The sequence below is a fragment of the Pseudorca crassidens genome, chromosome 5 (assembly GCF_039906515.1).
Source record: "Pseudorca crassidens isolate mPseCra1 chromosome 5, mPseCra1.hap1, whole genome shotgun sequence".
Taxonomy (NCBI): Eukaryota; Metazoa; Chordata; class Mammalia; order Artiodactyla; family Delphinidae; genus Pseudorca; species Pseudorca crassidens.
This window is the reverse complement of record NC_090300.1, coordinates 53,653,616-53,674,543: the sequence shown is the minus strand read 5'-3', so window position 1 is coordinate 53,674,543 and position 20,928 is coordinate 53,653,616. Positions and strand designations below refer to the sequence as shown.

At 36.4% G+C, this 20,928-nt stretch overlaps 1 protein-coding gene across 7 annotated transcripts in view; it reads right to left on the bottom strand.

Annotated features, from left to right (window-relative positions):
* Positions 1–2,596: 2,596 nt before the first annotated feature.
* PRKCI (protein kinase C iota) overlaps positions 2,597–20,928 on the bottom strand; it is a 79,910-nt gene continuing 61,578 nt past the window's right edge. For 6 of the 7 annotated variants that reach the window (XM_067737999.1, XM_067738002.1, XM_067738001.1 and 3 more), the window contains 7 exons: positions 19,818–19,953; positions 14,305–14,392; positions 13,167–13,292; positions 11,920–11,999; positions 10,084–10,173; positions 9,592–9,707; positions 2,597–5,440 (listed from right to left, as the gene is read on the bottom strand). In XM_067737999.1, coding sequence (XP_067594100.1) covers positions 5,353–5,440; positions 9,592–9,707; positions 10,084–10,173; positions 11,920–11,999; positions 13,167–13,292; positions 14,305–14,392; positions 19,818–19,953 — 724 coding nt within the window. In that variant the 3' untranslated portion in view covers positions 2,597–5,352. The remainder of the gene's footprint in view (positions 5,441–9,591; positions 9,708–10,083; positions 10,174–11,919; positions 12,000–13,166; positions 13,293–14,304; positions 14,393–19,817; positions 19,954–20,928) is intronic. The other variant, XM_067738000.1, reaches the window with a different exon arrangement.

Here is a 20,928-nt window from a genome sequence, read left to right as displayed (position 1 = left end):
CACATTTTTCAGACCTCACTACTTGGGGGAGAATGTTAATTTTTATTTTAATCATAGGAAATATCCCCTACCTCAAAGGATAACACACACACCGACTTTTTTTCTTTTAAACCTAAGCCAACTTTTCTGGAATGAATTTATTCCTTGTATCATAAAAGAATTCCTTACAATAAAACTTTTCCAAATCCTGTAGGATCAGCATAGTACTGGACACATTACATAGCCTTCAATAAACGTATGAAATAAAAATTTAAACTTAAAGAAGGGAATAATAATGTAGCAAAGTATCCTCATTAACATAGATTCAGATTTCTTCATTAAAATATTGTTTCAGATTGAGTAAACTTTCAAATGATGCACAAGTGCACATACTTTCATGATCTTTAAATTTAAAAATCTAACTTTTAAGTAAAAATCAAGAGTGCCTAGAAAAAAATTTTACTTAGAAATTTACCTTAGAAAAAAATTTTCACTTACTTCATAGTAAATATACTATGAATAACGTAAAAAGTCACGAAGTATAACCACCCACGTTGCAGACAGTTTACATCATGGAAGGTTTAAATCTGGTTACGTGGCACTACTTCTAGAAAATTTTACTTAGAAATTTACCTTAGAAAAAAATTTTGCTTGAAAAAAATTTTCCTGGTAAAAGAGCCCCGCCTCTACCAGCAAAGGGTCCTTTCTTACACAATGAGAATTTGTTTCTGACCTGTTAACTGTCAATAAAAACTTGAGCTAAAGCTCTCTCAAGTCTAGTGAACACATCTGGCATGGAGTTGAACTTTCCGATAGCCTGTAAAAGATCACACGAAACAGCCACTTAATCCTTAGAAGAATTGTAATTCTATTTTCTTCAGTAAAAATGTTAAAAATAGTAATTGGAGTAAAAATACAGTGTTCATGCCAGTAAGGCACAAATTGCTACATAAAGGTGAACTGCACTGCCACATTTCAAGCCAAAAATCACTCTCAAATTCTGAGCTGGGTTCCTCTTAATTATAAATTTCAGAGATGAATTGTACAAAATCTAATCTAAGCAGGAGCATCTGATAATTTTCTCTCCCATGTCCATGTAAATTCCAATTCATATTTCTGAGCAGAAAAGCCAAAAACAATCTTATATATTAATCTTATATATAGTATATCTAGTATAGTATATACTGTGTGTGCGTGTGTGTATATATAGAAATATCTAAGATTTTATTATGTATATATGAATTCTTAAAGCTTTTTGCAATCTACCATAAATCTAAAAAAACGTATAGCATGGATCAATTATATATGAATATCAAGTAAAATTCATACAAGTTTCACTGGTAAACCTGTAACCTAACATGGCCACATAATGTATATTTTTCTGCATTTATTTGGCTCTTATCACTGGACTATTTCCTGTGGAGACAATCATCTTTCTGAGTATGTCTGTTCTCTATCTTGAATATCAAGGGCAGAGATTCTGTCTTTTTATTAGCCTTATTTAGCACCATGAACATTCTGGGACAATAAACTTTGGATACAAACTACTCAGACTATCTGGGTCTTAACTGATTCCTTAAGTCCTAGTGGATAGGAGGGTAAATCCATGAAAGAAGACCATCATATATACCAAATGACTTGCTGTTGGGTGTTATCCAGAAACCAACCTGTTGGATTTTAAAGATTGGAGATTGACTTTCTCTCTCAGGGAGAAACTGGTTGCCCTATTGAATGCAAAATTTCCCTAGAGCTTCAAACTCCTCTTTGGATTCTGTTTTGGGATTTTATTAACACAAAGAAAACAACCAAATTTATGATTTGGTACAGGGGATATTAGGATAAAATAATAGAGAAGACACAGGAGATCAGTCTTTGGTGGTTTTAATACACAGGCTCTAGCTCTCTGACAAGGCAATTAAGAAAAAAGTAAAAGCACTTAAGATTTCATTCTCCTTGGAAAGGAAAGGAAAGGCTTGAGTAATGGTAAAGAGGCTTGTAAGTGTGGGATACCAGGCTCATGCCTGTTTATATATGGACACTAGCTACAATTGAGAAAGGAGAAGTTCTGGAACTCTAGAATACATCACTGTAGAACATACTGTTCTGCATCTGTTTAAATTTAGTTCAGTTTTAAAACTAGTTAAAATGCTCTCTCTTCAGCTGATTTTTTACTAATTTGTTTTCCAACATAAGAGATATAGAGGGGTGAGTTTAAAAATACACTGAACAGGGCTTCCCTGGTGGTGCAGTGGTTGGGGGTCCGCCTGCCGATGCAGGGGACCCGGGTTCGTGCCCCGGTCCGGGAAGATCCCACATGCCGCGGAGCGGCTGGGTCCATGAGCCATGGCCGCTGAGCCTGCACGTCCGGAGCCTGTGCTCCGCAACGGGAGAGGCCACAACAGTGAGAGGCCCGCGTACCGCAAAAAAAAAAAAAAAATACACTGAACAATATTTTATGAGTAGATGCCTACAATATGGCATCAGAACTACCAATGTTGCTTTAAGTACAGCAAAATTCCAAACTCTAAAATTTTCATTTTTCTTCTTGAACAAATTTTGATATGCCTTTGTTCTTTCACAAAACTCTGGTATGCTACATATTAAATATGTTCCAATCTTGATGAGTATTAAACATTTTATTTAAAGATTTGAAAGTAAAAAAAAAAGGTACACAAATACAGATCACATTATACCAAGGCAGTATTCTACATGACAAAAATCAAAACAAAACAAAATTGTAAAAGTAAATGTACAGGTACCAAACAAGCATAATACCTGATATGCATTTCAGGCTGCATACACATAGAATGATCTGACCACATACATGCTTATACAAAATAAATTTTTTCTTAGAACACCAAAATTCCAACCATTCTGTCAACTGCCTTAGTCCCCTGGTGAGTAATCTGAAACAACTTCTATGTAATATAAAAAGAATTGGCATGGCACATAAGGACTACAAAAAGCAGAATACAATTTAAAACATATTTGTAATTCAATTCTGTATAAAATATACACAGTAAATCTTATTAGTTTTTTTTAAAAAAAATATTTAAAAAAAGGCCACCCTGAATAATGGTTAAAACCTCATCACAGAAAAATGTTTCATCATTTGTAACATTGATAGAAAACTGATGGATTTTTTTTTAGAAGATATCTAACTTGAAGAAGTCATTTACTCAAAACTTATTTAAAATTGTAGATAAGATAGTAACTGTGCACCCCTTCTCAAAATGTTTTATCATGAATACTCTAATATGTAACTAAGGACAAACTAAAAGAAAAACTCAAAAAAATGTTTCTCAGGCTTCCCTGGTGGCGCAGTGGTTGAGAGTCCACCTGCCGATGCAGGGGACCCGGGTTCGTGCCCCTGTCCGCCGCAGAGTGGCTGGGCCGGTGAGCCATGGCCGCTGAGCCTGCGCGTCCGGAGCCTGTGCTCTGCAACGGGAGAGGCCACAGCAGTGAGAGGCCCGCGTACCGCAAAAAAAAAAAAAAAAAAAAAAATGTTTCTCAAAATGAGATCCAAAGACCCAACAGAATTCTAAGGCAGGCCCAGTAATGTGCATATTAAACACACTTACTACGTGATTAGTCCACATTCTAAAACTTGAGAACGAATGCCCTAAGGGAAACAGTACCACTTAGAAGCAAGATGATAAACATATTTCTGATATGTCAAAAATTTCTATAAATTTATGATTTGAAGTGAATATTGCTTTTTGTTTTCAAACAAGTTTCAGGTCTTAAGAGAAACATACATACCTCTTAAATAAACATGTAAATTATATAAACATTTCCTTGGAGGTTTTCATTGCTTTCAGACATAGCTATTCAAAGAAAAGAGAGTACATGGCCAGAAACTTTGGAAAAATTACATTTCAAATGAAATGCAGCATCCCCGTGCCCCCCAAAAAGAGGTAATTTAATAAATGCCTACATATTTTAAATCATTCTAAATTTAAGACTTGATAGCTTTCCTAAAAGTTACATTTTACTAAGATTGGACAATTATAAGTAATTTAAATGATCATGGTTATTTTTTAAGTCCCTTTTCATAAAAAAAAATTAAAAATAAACAACAGAAGGATGCTATCATTGGCATCCCTTTAAATAATAAATTGTTAAACACTAATATTAATAAAAAATAATCTGAAGAACTCTGCCCCTGAAATGTATTCTACTCTGATTACATGTGTTACCTACTTAACAAAAACTCACTTATGGAGCTGGAACTGTGATGAGTGTGAGTGTATGTGCATATCCTGAAGATTTATTCATGTTTACTTTATTATTTTTTCTTGAGTTTCATTGAAGACTCCACAAAAAGGATCCGAAAGTATGGATAATGTGGTTTGGGGAAGAAACAAGCATGGTTCAGACACTATTTGGAAGATAAATTATTTTCCTGTATACTGACTTATAAGGAAAAAATAATATACATTCTGTGTCCACTGGATAATGGAATGCTTTTACATTTGGTAGCAAGTGAGTGCTTCCTTATTATTTAAGTCAAATCACAAAAAGCGACTGTGAGATTTACTGTCCAATAAGAAATAAATATTACCATTGCACTTTTCTGTATCTATTTTAAGTTTCTATTTTTTCCTTTTTATATACTGAGAAGTGTTCCATTTAACTGCATCCTGGGTTCTTTGAACTACATTTATTAACACTCCAGTTAAAGTTCCCACTACAGGGACAAGCTCAGACACTAACCCCGTAACATACTAAAGAAATCACTTGAATCAGTTTTTCAAAAACAGCTAATGATTTGGAATCTGATTCTTAATAAAATGTGCCTATTTTCCTCCTCAAGGAGAATCTGTATTCCCTCATTCTAAGCAAGCAACGTCTTTTATTACCAATTTATAATTGTTGCCTTAAAAATCAATAATTTAATTTGCTAAAGCAATGATAAAATTTACAGCTGAATTTTTAAACACATAGAACTCAGAAAGTAATAGGTAATATAACAAGTTGTATTTTGCATTACTCTTTTATTCCAAAATTAAACACTTAAATGACTTCATGAGTATGACAAAAATCAGGAGGCTTATGATGTAATCCCACCATGTGCCTTAATGCAACAGATAATCTTTTTAGTCAGTACTTCCTTTAAACAAAAAAGACAACTTTGTTATTCATCAGTAGGTTGCTGGATTACCAGTGTAACTAAATTTTGACATGATTGTCTGCAAAGTAGTTTCATTTTTTTTCCATAGTTAAACTTAGATGTAATAATTGACTCTTACAGTCAACAATAGAATATACTGAGTGAAAAATATAAAATGGTTCTTTGCATCCAGGCTGGTAACAAGTTTATCCATGCACTAAATGGCAACACAAGCAAAATGCATAGTTGAGAAAGGAGGATCAGACACATTCTTCTGCAGACATCAGAAGAGGATTAATGTACTCAAAGCCTTCAAATTCAGACTGATCGATCTTCCTCACAATGTCACTGTTGAAAGAAAAATAATTTTCATCATCAAGATTTCTTTGATTTTTTACTTAAATGGAAAAATAAGATTAAAAAATTAAAAATAAGGCTAATTTATATAAGTTATAGGGGGAAAATCTATAAGATTTTAGATTAACCCCAAAACATTTTCTAGAAGAATCAGGAATGTTGAAAATCAAAAAAGACTAATAATCCCACGAGCAAGTTTAGAACCAAAAAGTAGTCCAAAACTGAAGCCTGGGAATAAACAAGGTACAAATTGTCATAATCCTAGGTAATCTTAACTTTTGACCTGAACGACATTCATAATTTAACATCCAGGTCTGTATTAGTGTGCAATTTAGTAGTCACCAACAGCCAGATGGAAGACGGTGAAGAGAAGGCCCAAAAGAAGTTAACCAAAATGAAAAGACAAGAGGAAGAAGAACACTGAAAGACCTGGAGTGAGGAAGGGTCACCACAGGGAGGCAGTGGGTCGCAGGGAGCAGAGAGGCTGGCATTCTGCTACACTGGGCTCCTAGTTTAATTCACAAGAGTATTTCAATCAAATATTTTACTACTTAAATGTTCGTACCGGGGCTTCCCTGGTGGCGCAGTGGTTGAGAGTCTGCCTGCCAATGCAGGGGACACAGGTTTGAGCCCTGGTCTGGGAGGATCCCACATGCCGCAGAGCAACTGGGCCCGTGAGCCACAACTACTGAGCCTGCACGTCCGGAGCCTGTGCTCCGCAACGGGAGAGGCCGCGATAGTGAGAGGCCCGCGCACCACGATGAAGAGTGGCCCCCACTTGCCACAACTAGAGAAAGCCCTCGCACAGAAACGAAGACCCAACACAGCCATAAATAAATAAATAAACAAAATGACGAAGGAATTATGTTTAAAAAAAAAAAATGTTCGTACCATACTGCAGAGCACCACGTTACACAGGACATAGTCTCTTCCTTCAAGAAGAGAAGGAAGGTGGGTACTTCACATAACAGAAAGCAGTACCTGCTAAGTTTCCTACACGACAAGCTAAGTTCTACTCTAACCACAGTTCTAAAGAAAAAGGTGACTCCTACTTGGAGAAATCAAGAAAGGCAGCATCACTCCACACTTACTGAATGGAATTATGAAAGATTATGGTAGGTCTGGGGAATGCCAGTAATTATTAGAGTTAGAGCACAGGAATAGAAGGGTGTTAAGTGGCAGAGGACGTTGGAAGGAAGGTAATGGCTAGCTCAAAGACGCCAGTGATGTTTACACTAAGTAGGTCCACCTTGATCCATCAAAGGTCTGGTTACATCTGAGGTAGCTCTGAAAGATGGGGAAGATTTCAATAGGTGAGAAGGAAGGAGCAATAGAGAGGAAATGTTAACAGCATGCTATCAGGGAATGGTGAGTAACTGAGCCTGATGAGAACGCAGCGTTTCTGTTAGAGTATAGTGAGAGATATGGCTAGAAAGTCAGGCTGAAGTAGATGGTGGGAGGCCTTAATTACTAACCAAGGGGATAGACTTTTTCTGCTAGGCAATGTAGGAGTTACTGAAGGTTTCTGATGAAAGGAGTTAAAGAACTGGAGTGGTACTTCCTGAGTGTACAGAATAGGCTGCAAAGTAAAGAAGGAGTCAATTAGGATGGCATGATATTCTACGTATGATCTGAGAGAGCCGGGCTGGGCTTATGGCAGTGGGAATGGAAATGACACAAGTGATGAAGTAAAGCAAAAAGAGACGAGGACTTGGCTGCTGAAGGTATTATATAGTTTGGTAAGGAAAAGTTAGAGTCAACAACCACTGACTCAGCTCTTGGATCCGAATGCAGGACTGCACGGTGGTGCAACAAGCAGAAAAGGGTAAATAAAAACAAGGACCCGAGTGAGAACAATTTAGACTTCGTATGTTTGAGGTGCATATCTGACAAACTAGGAGAGATGTTTAAACTAGTAGAGGGAAGTGCAGCTCAGGAGAGATATCAGGGCAGGGGCTAGGAGCTTTAGAAACCACCGCTCATTTATTCTTCACAGCACCTTGGGAGGTAGGCAATATGAGAAGACACAGGCTCAGTGAAGTTATGCAATTCACACCCAGGGTACCCAGCTGGTAAGAGGTGGCGTTGGGATTCAAATTCCTATCTTTTGGTTAAATCCAGTGCTCTTTCTAATACACAATGCTGCCAGATATAATGATTTGGGTACACCTCTCCCTCCTCTAGTAGCCAGTAAGCTTTCTGAGAGATTGGCCTATGCCTTGATCGTCTTTGAATGTGCAGTACTTAGCATAGTGCCTTTTGCTCAAGAATTGTTTGCCAATTTAGCTGGGAGTCATTTAATAGCTGGTATGCATGCTACGGGGTTGGCTGAAATCTCCAAGGTATAAACTGCATATAGCAAAGAGAAAGCAGTCATGAATAGAACCACGGAGCATCCTAGTCTCAAGGGGACAGGGAAAATAAGATGACAAGTGGTTAAAGAGATGACGCAGAAAGAGGGTAGGCAGTGCCAACTAAAGCAGGTCATGAGTGCCAGACGCTTTACTGACATCGGAGGAGATGGGGGCAGATCAAAAAATGCTTTAGGGCTTCCCTGCTGGCGCAGTGGTTGAGAATCTGCCTGCCAATGCAGGGACACGGGTTCGAGCCCTGGTCTGGGAAGATCCCACATGCCGCAGAGCAACTAAGCCCGTGAGCCACAACTACTGAGCCTGTGCTCTGGAGCTTGTGCTCTGCAACAAGAGAGGCTGCAACAGTGAGAGGCCCGTGCACCGCGATGAAGAGTGGCCCCCGCTCGCCGCAACCAGAGAAAGCCCTCGCACACAAACGAAGACCCAACATGGCCAAAAATAAAATAAATAAATAAATATTTAAAAAGCTAAAAAAAAAAATTTTTTTAATTGAGAAATTAAAAAGTCAATTCAACCTTCAACAGGTGAAAAAGCAGGTTAAATTGTAAGAGGTTAAAGTGTTGGCAGCAAGAAAGTGTAAGATAATCAATGTTGACTACTCTGAAGGAATTTAATAGAGATGGTGCTTATTTATTTTTCTTTTACCATAAGCATCTATTAACTATTTTTGAAAAAGCTCGAAGATGAAAGGAAAATGAGAAAAAAATGTGGTGGTTCAAAGAAGTGGAAAAAATTAGGATATTTGAACATGTTTATAAGTAGAGGGAAAGAAGCTGGAAAAGAGACGTTAAGGAAGGTAGAGTAGTGGAGATACCTGACAAAAAGGAACCCTGGAGGAAAAGGGGAGAGTACCCCTTGCCTTCCAAGAACCGGGAAGAAGCAAAAGCTTGGGAAGAGTTAGAGAGCAATTCTGAGATGCAAGGTGGTCTGGTGACAGCTGGAAAGGGAGCAAGCTCACAGCAGAGAGGTCTCAATCCTGGCAGTCAACTCAAGGCAAGGTTAACGCAGTTAAGAGTGATGAAGGCAGGGGTAGGACTGAGGGCTTCTAAAATGTAGAGATAGTTTAGAACAGCTGCGGTGAGGAACGTGATAAGAACTAACAAGATGTAAAAGTAAAGTGACTGCCAAGCAGAAAGGGCTTTATGAGATGAGAGAATGAATCTGTAATGACAGGTGAAGGATCAAATATCCCCAAGTTATTCTAAACTTTAAAAGATACAACATAAACACAAAAAGCATGTCAGATCACTGCTGCCTGGACTTGATATGTTGATGTAATCTTTTAAAAAAAGTAACTTGGCAATACATATAAAGAGCTTTAAAAATTTTGCACCCTTTGACCTAATGCCCCGTCTAGGAATCTATCTTAAGGTAATACTCATGAACTCAAAGATGGTCATCATCAAAATGCGAAACAGTGCACTGGAGTGGAAAGAGCACAGGCCTTAGTCAGACTTGGGTTTGAATCCTGGCTCTGCCACCTCATAGCTGCATAACTTTGCTTAACCTCTCTGAGCCTTGGTTTCCTCATCTGTAAAACGAAGATGATGACAACTAGGTTTACAAGGTTGTTGTGAGAATTAGAGATAATACACGTAAAGCAAAGAAGAAAATGACAATTACTGTTTTTATAATTGTGTAATTCAAACATCCCATAACTGAATGATTAGATAAAATACAGCATAATCTGATGATGAAACACTGTGAAGCCGTTAAAAATGGGACTTCCAAAGAACTTTAAAAATATTTTCAGTCTACAGAACTACTTACTCATCATCTGGAGTGAGCTGGACAGGTTCATTAGTAAACTGAGAATCAAAGTTGTCCAAACCAAATTCCCCAGAAATATTTGGTTTAAAGGGAGGTACCACCTGCTTTTGCTCCATCTAGAAAAGACATAGTGGATGACAGCTCAAGCCTGCATTCTTAGAAATATTCCACCTCTACATTTCTCCTCTGTCCTCAGATATTTCCCAGTCTTATTAAAATGAGTCCCTAGGCATTGTTCTACAATATTCACAATGATGGAAATAATTTACAAATCTGAACATTGATGCAGGCCTCAATAATATTACAACCTGCTCCATTAAATTAATGTTCTAAGCTTTTACTGTTTCAAAAGCTTTTTTAAAAGCACTGAAGACAGTGGTTTTAAATTATTTAAGCTGTGATATACTAGTTTTTCAATATTCTTTTAAGTTAATAAATTTTGGCCCAAGAAAATAATGAAACCTAATATATTAAACAGTCCAATTTACATACCATATCCCAATCAACATTTCGGAAGAATGGGTGTCCCTGAATATCAGCAAATCCTGTTTGAGGATGACAACCCAATCGTTCCTTTGGGTCCTATGGTGGAAAGAAATGTTTCAAGAACTGGGTGAATATCCTGCTTTAGAATAAATCATCTTTGTGACCTGTGTTTTGTGTCTATTATATGATACCTTTATGTCTGAACTCAGAATGGTCTACCTTTCTTTTCTAGAAAGTGCAACACTAGACACTCAAATGAGTATCTGAAGCTTGTGACAAGTAAGATTTCTTCATGGCTCTCTCTCCAGCTATCCTTGTAATTCAAGTGGAGAGATGTCGCCACACCCTGCTAAAGAAAAATGGGAGGAAAAAGAACAGCAGAATCAACTGGGCAGCATCCAGCTCTTTCTTTCATATGGGTTAGAGCGATAGTCAAAATATGCAAACCCCCAAACTTTACAAGTTTGTTTTTTAGCTCAATTTAAAAGCCCTATGCCCAATTACAACAACCATAATCTGTGTATAGCGCAACAATACAACCATTATTTGAATCAATGGACTGAGAAGCGGCCTGCAACTTATAAAATTATCATGAATGAGAACATGTTCCCATTTTTCTTTGCAGTAAAAGGCATTTTGTTTTCCATATTGACACTTCTCACCTTCACTTTTCACTGTGTTAAAGCTTAGGTTTCCAGTTTAAATCTTTCCTCACATAAAATACTCATTTAAAACAAGCTTGAATTTCTTATTTTATTAAAATTTATCATTATCTTATCTATTTATCTTAGAAAATAAATGCAGGGCTTCCCTGGTGGCGCAGTGGTTAAGAATCCGCCTGCCGATGCAGGGGACACGGGTTTGAGCCCTGGTCCGGGAAGATTCCACATGCCATGGAGCAACTAAGCCCTTGCTCCACAACTACTGAGCCCGCAAGCCACAACTACTGAGGCCCGTGCTCCTAGAGCCCGTGCTCTGCAACAAGAGAAGCCACCGCAATGAGAAGCCCACGCACTGCAACAAAGAGTAGCCCCCATTCGCTGCAACCAGGGAAAAGCCCATGCAGCAATGAAGACCCAACACGGCCAAAAATTTAAAAATTTATATATAAAAAAAAAGAAGAAGTAGATTGGTGGTAGAGAGAGGGCTCTTTAAATAAATAAATAAATAAATGCATATCAGCCTACTTTCTACCTACCATTTATTTAAAATAAGATTTTAACGTAAGAATTGGAAAATTGGTTGGTGTGGAAAAAACCTACACATTTGGTGTTAGAAGTGTTATGAGTAAAGATAGTTCAGAATCGTAATCTTAGATAGATCCTAAAACTCTTCTAGCCTACCAACTGCAACAAACAACAGAATTTTCAGATGTTCAGATTTTTTAAAGCGCCAATGATAGCATTTCATTTCTTCTGAATATTATCTAATTATAGGGTTGTGATATGAGAATCTGCAGGGAACACTACTGCACTAAGTGCTCAATAAGTTAAGACATTCTATGAATAATAATCTAAAGAAAACTGAAAAACAGAGCTGAAAGTACAATTGAGGCTATCCCCAGAGATGCACTTTTTCCCTGAGTACATGGTATTTTTCATTTACATTAAAAACACCATATGTAATATAAAGCTGGGGGTAAATTATATTGGCAAAATGGAAAGAACACCTCACCTCAGGATCTAATTCTGTCAACCTACTCTTTGCTGAAGAGACAAGTTCCAGATCTAACTGAAAAATTACATACTCTGATGTTTTGGAATTTTACGTTGCCTGAACCTCTCCTTACCAGCTTCATTTGTATAGAGATAAATCACTAAAGATTTTATACACAATTTATACCTTGTTGAGGAAGCTCTTCAGGACACTTGCAGCTTTTACAGACAAAGAACGTGGTATGCGAATTTGTTTTTCCAAAATAACTAGAAAGATAAAATTTACGGCGTTACATTTAACTTTTACAGGGCTTTAATCTTTATATTTTTATTATGAGGTATTTAAGGCATTCTAGCAGAAAAAAACAAAAACATTACATACACTACCTAAGCGTCCTGTGTACTTTCCCAGTCCCATTCCTCTCCTTCCTTCTCAGAGACAGCCTCTATCTACTCTGAACAGTTTTTATCATTATATGCATATGTTTTATTCTTTGACTACCTTACCTTAGTTTCCTCTTCTGTAAAATTGGAATAAAAATAATACCTGATTCATTGGGGTGTTATGAGGTTTAAATGAGTTAGTATCTGTAAAATGTGTGGCACATATTACTAAATTCGATTTTATTAGACGTTGCCAAATTATTCTCCAAAGCTGTTCTGTCCATTTTCACTCCATTTTCATTTCACACCAGAGTTCCAGTTGCTCCATATCCTCACCAGCACTAGTATTATCAGACTTTCAAGTTTTTGCCAAATGTGTAGGTAGAAAATGGTAGCTCATTAATATTTTCATGTGCACACCCCTAATTAGCAGTGAGGTTGAACGTCTTTCCATATATTCCACAGTCAGCTGGATTTCCTATGACATGAAATATCCATTCATTTCCTGTGACGGCCTTAATTATGAAATGTAGAATTTTATGGCAGTCTTCGCATTTCTTTGGACTGTGTGTTGGTTGGGGAGGGGTCCTTGTGCTTGTCTGCTTGTTTCCGTTCTGTTCAATTCTTTGTATTTCCAATTGTGGGGCTTTTTTCTTCACCTTTTGATCCTTCTTGTCTTCTTGGTACTCTACTTTTTCCCCATATTTCTGTTGGACTTATGCATTCAGCCTTGTGGTCCAGGTGAAAAGACTGTCCTCTCCAGCTACACAATTCTTTCCTCCAATCTCTGTGATGTACAATCTGAAGGAAACTCTTTGTTATGATTTTGAGTATGAGAAGGTAACTGGCAAATGTGAACAGACTAAGAGGTAGGAAGGATAGATCAAAACAACAACAACAACAAAAACAAACTCAAAGCCTCACGTGTTAAGGACTATATTGTCCAGATTATTCTCCTCTTTCTTACTCAAAGTAATAACTAGAGCCATCCTCATTCATGCTCTAGAATAGATTATTCACAGTGAATCTCTGTAAAACACTGCAAATTACCTTGAAAAAGATAATCCTCTGTGTTTTGATCAGGGTTATCAGAGCTCCCAACAATATCAAATGGAGACCTTCCTGCCATCATCTCAAACATTAGTACTCCAAGAGCCCACCAGTCGACGCTGAAACCTTCAAAAAGAAATTTTAAAGCAACAAATTATCCATTCTGCATTCTAAAAAGTCAGGAATTTGAGATTCATTTTATTACATAATAAAAAAAATAAACATAATGAAAAAGTAAACTCGAAATGCATTACAACTATCATGGTAGGCATGGAGGATTATAGGAATATTTCACTTAACAAAAAGGGGAGGTACCTAAAAGATAACTTTAAAAATAAAATATGGAAAATGGAACATAAGTTTCGCTTCCCAAATATGTCTGTAATTTCAGACTCATAGCCTGTATCTAATATTTTGTTTTGAGGATATAATGAAATTGTATTTGAGAATAACCTTCCTTCATCTGAAACGTGATCTTCTGCTAGCTGACTAAAGATCCTTGAAGGACTTTGGAACTGGATTATGAGCAGCTATCAGAAATACCCATCCTCCTTTACAGCTGCTGGAATCAAAGGGCCAGAACCCAAAGGGTCAAATGTTTTCTTGAGATAAACATATCTTCTGGTTCCTGGCAAGCAGGCAATCTTTCCTCCATCTTTCAGATTCCTGGGGGAAATACCCTAGGAAATCTGAACCATCTTCCAGAGGTTTATGACTCTGGAGTCACATGGCTGATTAAATCCCAACTCTGCCACTTTCCAGCTACATGACCTTGGGCAAGTTATTTAACCTTTCTGTACATCAGTTTCCTTGTTTGCAAAATGTGAATTAACAGTGCTTACCTCATAGGATTATTAAGAGGATTAACAGTTAACATATGCAAACTGCTTAGAATAGTGCCTAGTACTCTTAAGTGCTTGCTACTAATAAAATATTATTCAAATTTGCACCCCCAAATACTGCCAAGGTCCCACCATCTCTGATTTCAGAATTTGGGGGTTTTATGTAGGTTTTAAGAAGATCAAGGAAGTTTATGTTAATAAGCTCAGTATTGAAATACTATAGTGTACTATAATGCAATTGGTACCATATTTAACCACCCTTCTAGCACATAGCCAAAATACCACCAATTTATTACCATAATCTTCTCCTCGTAAAATTTCAGGAGCAATGTAATTAGGAGTACCACAGAAAGTGCTGGTTGTATCTCCTGGCCGTAATCCTTCCTTTTATTAAAAAAAAAGAAAAAAAATAATAAGATGCAAAATCTGTTTTAAATTCACCTCTTTTATTTCATCTATCATATAAGGTCAGCATCTATAGGTAATATATTGAGCTTAAATAAAATATCACTAGCACAGTTGCCTTTACTATTAAAATCATGGGTTGCTACTAAATACCTTAAAAAAAACCTGTCCTCATTAGATGTAGGTAAACAGTTCAATTAAGATTAAAAACTGCACTTAAAATAATTTATACTCAAGTAAAATTATAATAGAAAAACTTAAATTACATGAGTAAAAGGAATCATATTTTATGAAGAAAAGAAGCTCTTTAAATCCCACCTCCTAACACAACCACTGCTGGCATTATGATGTTTCCCTTCTGGTCATTTCTCCTAAGGCACACGTTTTTTGGTTTTGTATTTTAATAGCTACAGGATGGAGGAAATTAAGGTAAAACACACTAATATGTATAAATAGAGAAACTACACAATAACAAATGGAACAATCACCAAGAAGTTAAAACAAACTTGTATGCAGCTAACAACACAGCCTCAAAATACAACTAGTAAAAATGGACAAAATTATTAAGAGGACTTCACAATCCCTGCTATTGCCTGAATGTTTACGTGCCCCTAATATTCTTACGCTGAAGCCCTAATGTGATAGCATTGTGGGGGGGGGGCTTTGGGGAGGTAATTAGATCATAAGGTTTGAGCCCCATGATGGGATTCATGTCCTTATAAGAAGAGAAAGAGAGCTAGCCCCTTTCTCTCTCCCCACCATTTGAGGATACAACGGGAAGACAGCCATCTGCAAACCATGAAGAATGCCTTTACTCTTCTGCAAACCAGGAGGGGTGCCTTCAGACACCAAATCTGCCAGCACCTTCATCTTGGACTTCCCAGTCTCCAGAACCATGAGAAATAAGTGTTTGTTGCTTAAGCCACCTAATCTGTAGTACCTTGTTACAGCAGCCTGGACTGATAGTACAATCCCCAATCATGACAGGTAATTTTAACACATTTATATCAAAAAATGGTAGGTCATACCAACAAAAAAATTAGTAAGCAGAGAAAGATTTGGACAAACGCTAGAGTTTAAAATATGTATAGTTTATATACATATAGAATATATCTATCTACGTGTATGTGTGGAGAAACGGAAAAGGAGGGAGAGACTCCTTGAATGCAAAACAGAGATTACATACCCTTTTTAAAGTACATTTGGGATACTGACCAAATACTAAGGCATAAAAGAAACCTCAATAAATTTCAAAGGACTAGTATCATTCAGACCATTCTTGCACCACAGGCAATTAAATGAGAAATAGCCAAAACAATCTTGAGAAAGAAAAGAGTTGGAGGAATCAAGCTCCCTGACTTCAGACTATACTACAAAGTTACAGTAATGAAAACAGTGTGCTACTGGCACAAAAACAGACACATAGATCAATGGAATAGAAAGAGAGAGTCCATAAATAAGCCCATTCACTTGTGGTTAATTAGTCTATGAAAAAGGAAACCAAAGTATACAATGGAGAAAAGACAGTCTCTTCAATTAGTGGTGCTGGAAAAACAGGACATCTACATGTAAAAGAATGAAATTAGAATATTTTCGCACACCATATACAAAAATAAACTCAAAATGGATTGAAGACCTAAATATAAGACCAGAAACCACAAAACTCCTAAAAGAAAACATAGGCAGAATACTCTTTGACATATATTGTACCAATATATACATATTTTTGATCTATCTTCTAAGGCAAAGGAAACAAAAGCAAAAATAAACAAATGGGACCTAATTAAACTTAAAAGTTTTTGCACAGCAAAGGAAACCACTGACAAAATACTACTGGAATACTACTCAGCCACAAAAACGAATGAGATTTTGCCATTAACAACAACATAGATAGACTTGGAGGGTTATTATGCTATTGAAATAAGTCAGACAGAGAAAGACAAATACTGTATGCTATCACTTATACGTGGAATTTAAAAAATAAAACAAACAAATGAATATGGTAACAACAACAAAAACAGACTCACAGATACAGAGAATAAACTAGTGGCTACCAGTGGGGAGAGGGAGAGGGAGAAGGAAGGGACAAAATAGAGATAGGAGATTAAGAGGCACAAACTACTATGTATAAAATAAATAAGCTACAAGGGTATATTGTACAGCACAGGGAATATAGTCCAATTTTATAGTAACTATAAATGGACTACAATCTTTAAAAACCGTAAATCACTATGTTGTACATCTGAAACTTACATAATACTATAAATCAACGATACCTCAATTAAAACTAAAAATAATAAAAAGATAGTCTAAATACAAGCTGAATAATACTAAATATACAATTAAGCGTCTGCTTTTTTTACTTTATAGCTATGTAATTTCCCATGTAATTACAGACTTCGTATTACTAATAACTACAAATCCAACTCAACATATGTACCTAGAATCTAACCATTTCCCTATTGTTAAATTACATGGTACAAAATTCCAAACAAAAAGGTTGGGGGGGAAGATATACACTAAGAATCAAGCCTTCCTCCCATTCTTGTCCCTGACGCATCCAGTTCCAGCTCCCTAGGGACAGCCACTGTCATGAGGTTCTTATGTGTTCCTACAGAGATATTCTGGGCGTGATGTATGTATCTGTCTTCAAATTTTACACTATTATATATAACACTAACACAAACATCTAGAAGAAATATTTAGTAATATATGTTGTGACTCCAAGGATTTTTAAAGATCTCTAACAGGGATATATATGTTATTTTTGTATACAGGCATACATGGAGATACTGCAGTTTGCTTTCAGACCCCCATTTATGACATCACAATAAATTGAGTCACATGAATATTTTTGGTTTCCCAGTGCATATAAAAATTATGTTTACACTACACTGTAATCTATTAAGTGTGCAAAAGCATTATGTCTAAAAAACAAAGTGAATACCTTAAATAAAAAATACTTTAAACACAACATTGTAAATCAACTATATTTCAATAAAAATTTTAAAAAAAGCTTTATTGCTAAAAAATGCTAACAAGAACTTCCCCTGGTGGTCCAGTGGTTAAGAATCTGCCTTCCAACGCAGGGAATGAGGGTTCAATCCCTGGTCGGGGAACTAAGATCCCACATGCGGCAGGGCAACTAAGTCTGCACGCTGCAACTACTGAGCCCACATGCTCTGGAGCCCATGCACCACAACTAGAGAGAAGCCTGCACGCTGCAGCAAAAGATTCTGTGTGCTGCAACTAAGACCCAGTGCAGCCAAAAATAAATAAATAATAAATAAATAAATATTAAAAAAAATGCTAACCATCATCTGACAACACAGGGTTGCCAAAAAACATCAACTTGTAGAAAACGCAATATCTGTGAAGCACAGTAAAATGAAGTATGCCTGTACAAAGAAATATGAATGTGATTTAAGTTGTTTTGTATTATGGGCAATGGCTTGACATACAGTCTCATGGTGAGTGACACGCACTTTCAAGGTAAGACTCAGAGGCAAGGGATGCAGTCTGTTAACTTGTAAAAGAATTATACTAAATCATTCACCTTTTGACTGGATATCTGAACATAGGCCCATCAGCTAAATTATTTACAGCATAACATAGATATTATTATAACACACCCTGCTGATAAAAAATAGTTAAAGGCACATCAATTCACAAAATAGCTGGTTTTTCAGTCAATTAAAAAGAATCAATGTTCATAAAATATTCCAAACATAACTCTGAAGATGTTAATTGCAGTTTTCATATGCCTCCAGTCATCACTATTCTCTGCATTCTTTTTAAACTTTTTAAATACATTTGATAAAGTCTTTATTGAATTTGTTACAATATTGCTTCTGTTTTATGTTTTGGTATTTTGGCCACAAGGCATGTGGGATCTTAGCTCCCCGATCAGGGATCAGACTTGCACCCCCTGCATTGGAAGGCGAAGTCTTAACCACTGGAACGCCAGGGAAATCCCTCTTTTTTTTTTTTTTAATATTTATTTATTTAGGCGACGCAGGATCTTCATTGCCGAGTACGTGATCTTTAGTTGTGGCATGCAGGATCTAGTTCCCTGACCAGGGATCAAACCCGGACGCCCTCCACTGGGAGAGTGGAGTCTTAACCGCTGGACCACCAGGGAAGTCCCTGCATTCTTTATATAAAAGTATCTAGTGAGAAACTGAAGAAATTAAATTAATTAAACCTGGAGAAACTGAAAAAAAACTTGAATGATTTAGATTTACCAAAGAATAATTATAAGGAAAAAAAATTTATCCAATATATGCCCAAGGTCAGACATTAGTTAAGTTTAAATACTGATGTTAAGTCATAAGATAAAAACATTCAAATTTCCAGCAGATTTATTTCCCATAAGGTTTAACATCGGGCGTAAATATGTTAGTTGGAAAAGAAACAAAGTACTGTTGGTTAAGTCTCTGAACACAAGTTCCAATCCTGGTGTTATTTCCTACTAATAACACCAAATAGCTCCTGGAGAAGGAGGCAGAAAAGGAGGTAAGCAAGACAACCAACTTAAAGAACTACTGAATAAAACCTCTCAGATTTATCAAAGATCGTGATTAATTTGACTGAGGATCTCTGGAAAGAATGGGAATATATAACAAACCATTATTATTTTTCATTAAGAGTAACAAAAAGATCAAGTGATTTTTCTCTAATAATATCTTCCAGGCAAAACAGGATGCCCAAATTTCTTTGAATAAAAAGAACCAGGCTCTGGAGGCAAATCCGTCAGGTGAAGGGGGAAAGGCAAATAACACATTCACATGCTTGTTGGCAAATTCACTGTGTGAAGATAATTCGGTCCCAGCTATTTTGACAAGGAGAGTAGCCCCCTACACATCTCCTGGAAAAAGGCTGGACCCGTAAATGAAACATTGTTACGAAAAGAATAAAACACCAATAAATAAAGGACATGTCCTGAGAGTAACTAAAATTCTTATTTTGCTTTATTGAATTTTATGTCAGATATTTAAATTTAAATATATAAAAAATGTTAGATTTCCGAGGAAAATCTTGAGTGCATCATTAAGAGTCACAATTAAACGGCAAAAACTGGAAGGTGATATGCAAGCAGTTTTACAGTTGTGGGTTTGTAGACAGTTTTTACCTCCAAGTTTTCTTCAATAGTGTCACAACTTTGAAGATAAAAAATTACAGAAAATAAAAATAACTTAACTCTTATAGCACATATAATGCTCACAGAAAATATGGAATTTTGTAAATGGCTAGGAAATCAGTGCATTTGTCTTTGTTTAGGATACTTTTTGGAATTCTAGCACAAAGTAGCACTTATTTCCCCATCATTAAATATAAAGTTATTTGACTGAAACAATTTCCTGAGCTGCTGAGATCTTCTGAATAACTAGAAATTTCCCCTCACCTTACACATGCCATAGTCAGTGAGTTTAATGTGTCCTTCAGAGTCCAGCAACACGTTGTCCAATTTCAAATCTCTATAAATTATCCCCCGTTCATGAAGATAATTTAATGCTAGACTGATTTCTGCGGAGTAAAATCTAAAATAAAATGAAAAATTACTCATTTGATTCAAATTTTTAAATTGTGGTAAGTGCCTACAGAAAGGTATTTAAATCCTACTCTCATCTGCAAACCAGAACATCAAAATCATGTCAAAAGATTTTTTTCTCTCAATGTTTTTAGGAACAGTACCAAAACACAAATTGAAGCGCCACTTTAAGATAGCTGAGCCCTAAACACAATTATAAAGTCCCAATCTAAATTAAACCCATACTTTTCATAAGGTTTAATTTGAAAGTCTCAAGCAGGGATTCTTAATCTGGGCCCTCGGATGGACTTCAGAAAGTCCACACTCCTACAAATGGACGCAAGCAGAATTTGGTGGTAAGCAGAATTTTTGACCTGAATAATGAAAATGAAACACCCTAGCTGGTTTTGGGCTGCTTTGGTGAATGTTATCATGATCATGTCTGGAGGTACATAATACACACCTTCCAGCTACTTAATTCTAAGAATAGGGAACTTGAGCTCTTATCCTATACTCTGGTTCCTAGAAAAGCAAAGATGATATAAAACCAGAACGGGCACTTTAATACAATAAAAACAAGACTATTCTCCCCAAGTCCAGCTGAACAAACAAGGCACAAATACCGGCTATATTCACAATTCAAAATATCATCTGTGGCTTTGCCATGAAGGGTGACCATTTGCTAAAGCCTACATAAATAATGAACATACAGTAAATTAAACAACAACAACAACAGCAGTTTGGCCCTGAGACAGAGTAATACACTTTATATCTTCTTATAAAATTGAAAGCTATTATCTCTTTTTTACAAGAAATATCAATGAATAGCGAGATTCCCACTAAATAAGTTATTTTTTAAAATGAATCTCTAACCTTCGTTACATACATATACAAACTCACATGCTTCATTTTGGCATTACTCTAGTGAAGTGCAAAAGGGTAGAATTACTGCTAATTATGAGTAAAAAACAAAATAAAACATGGC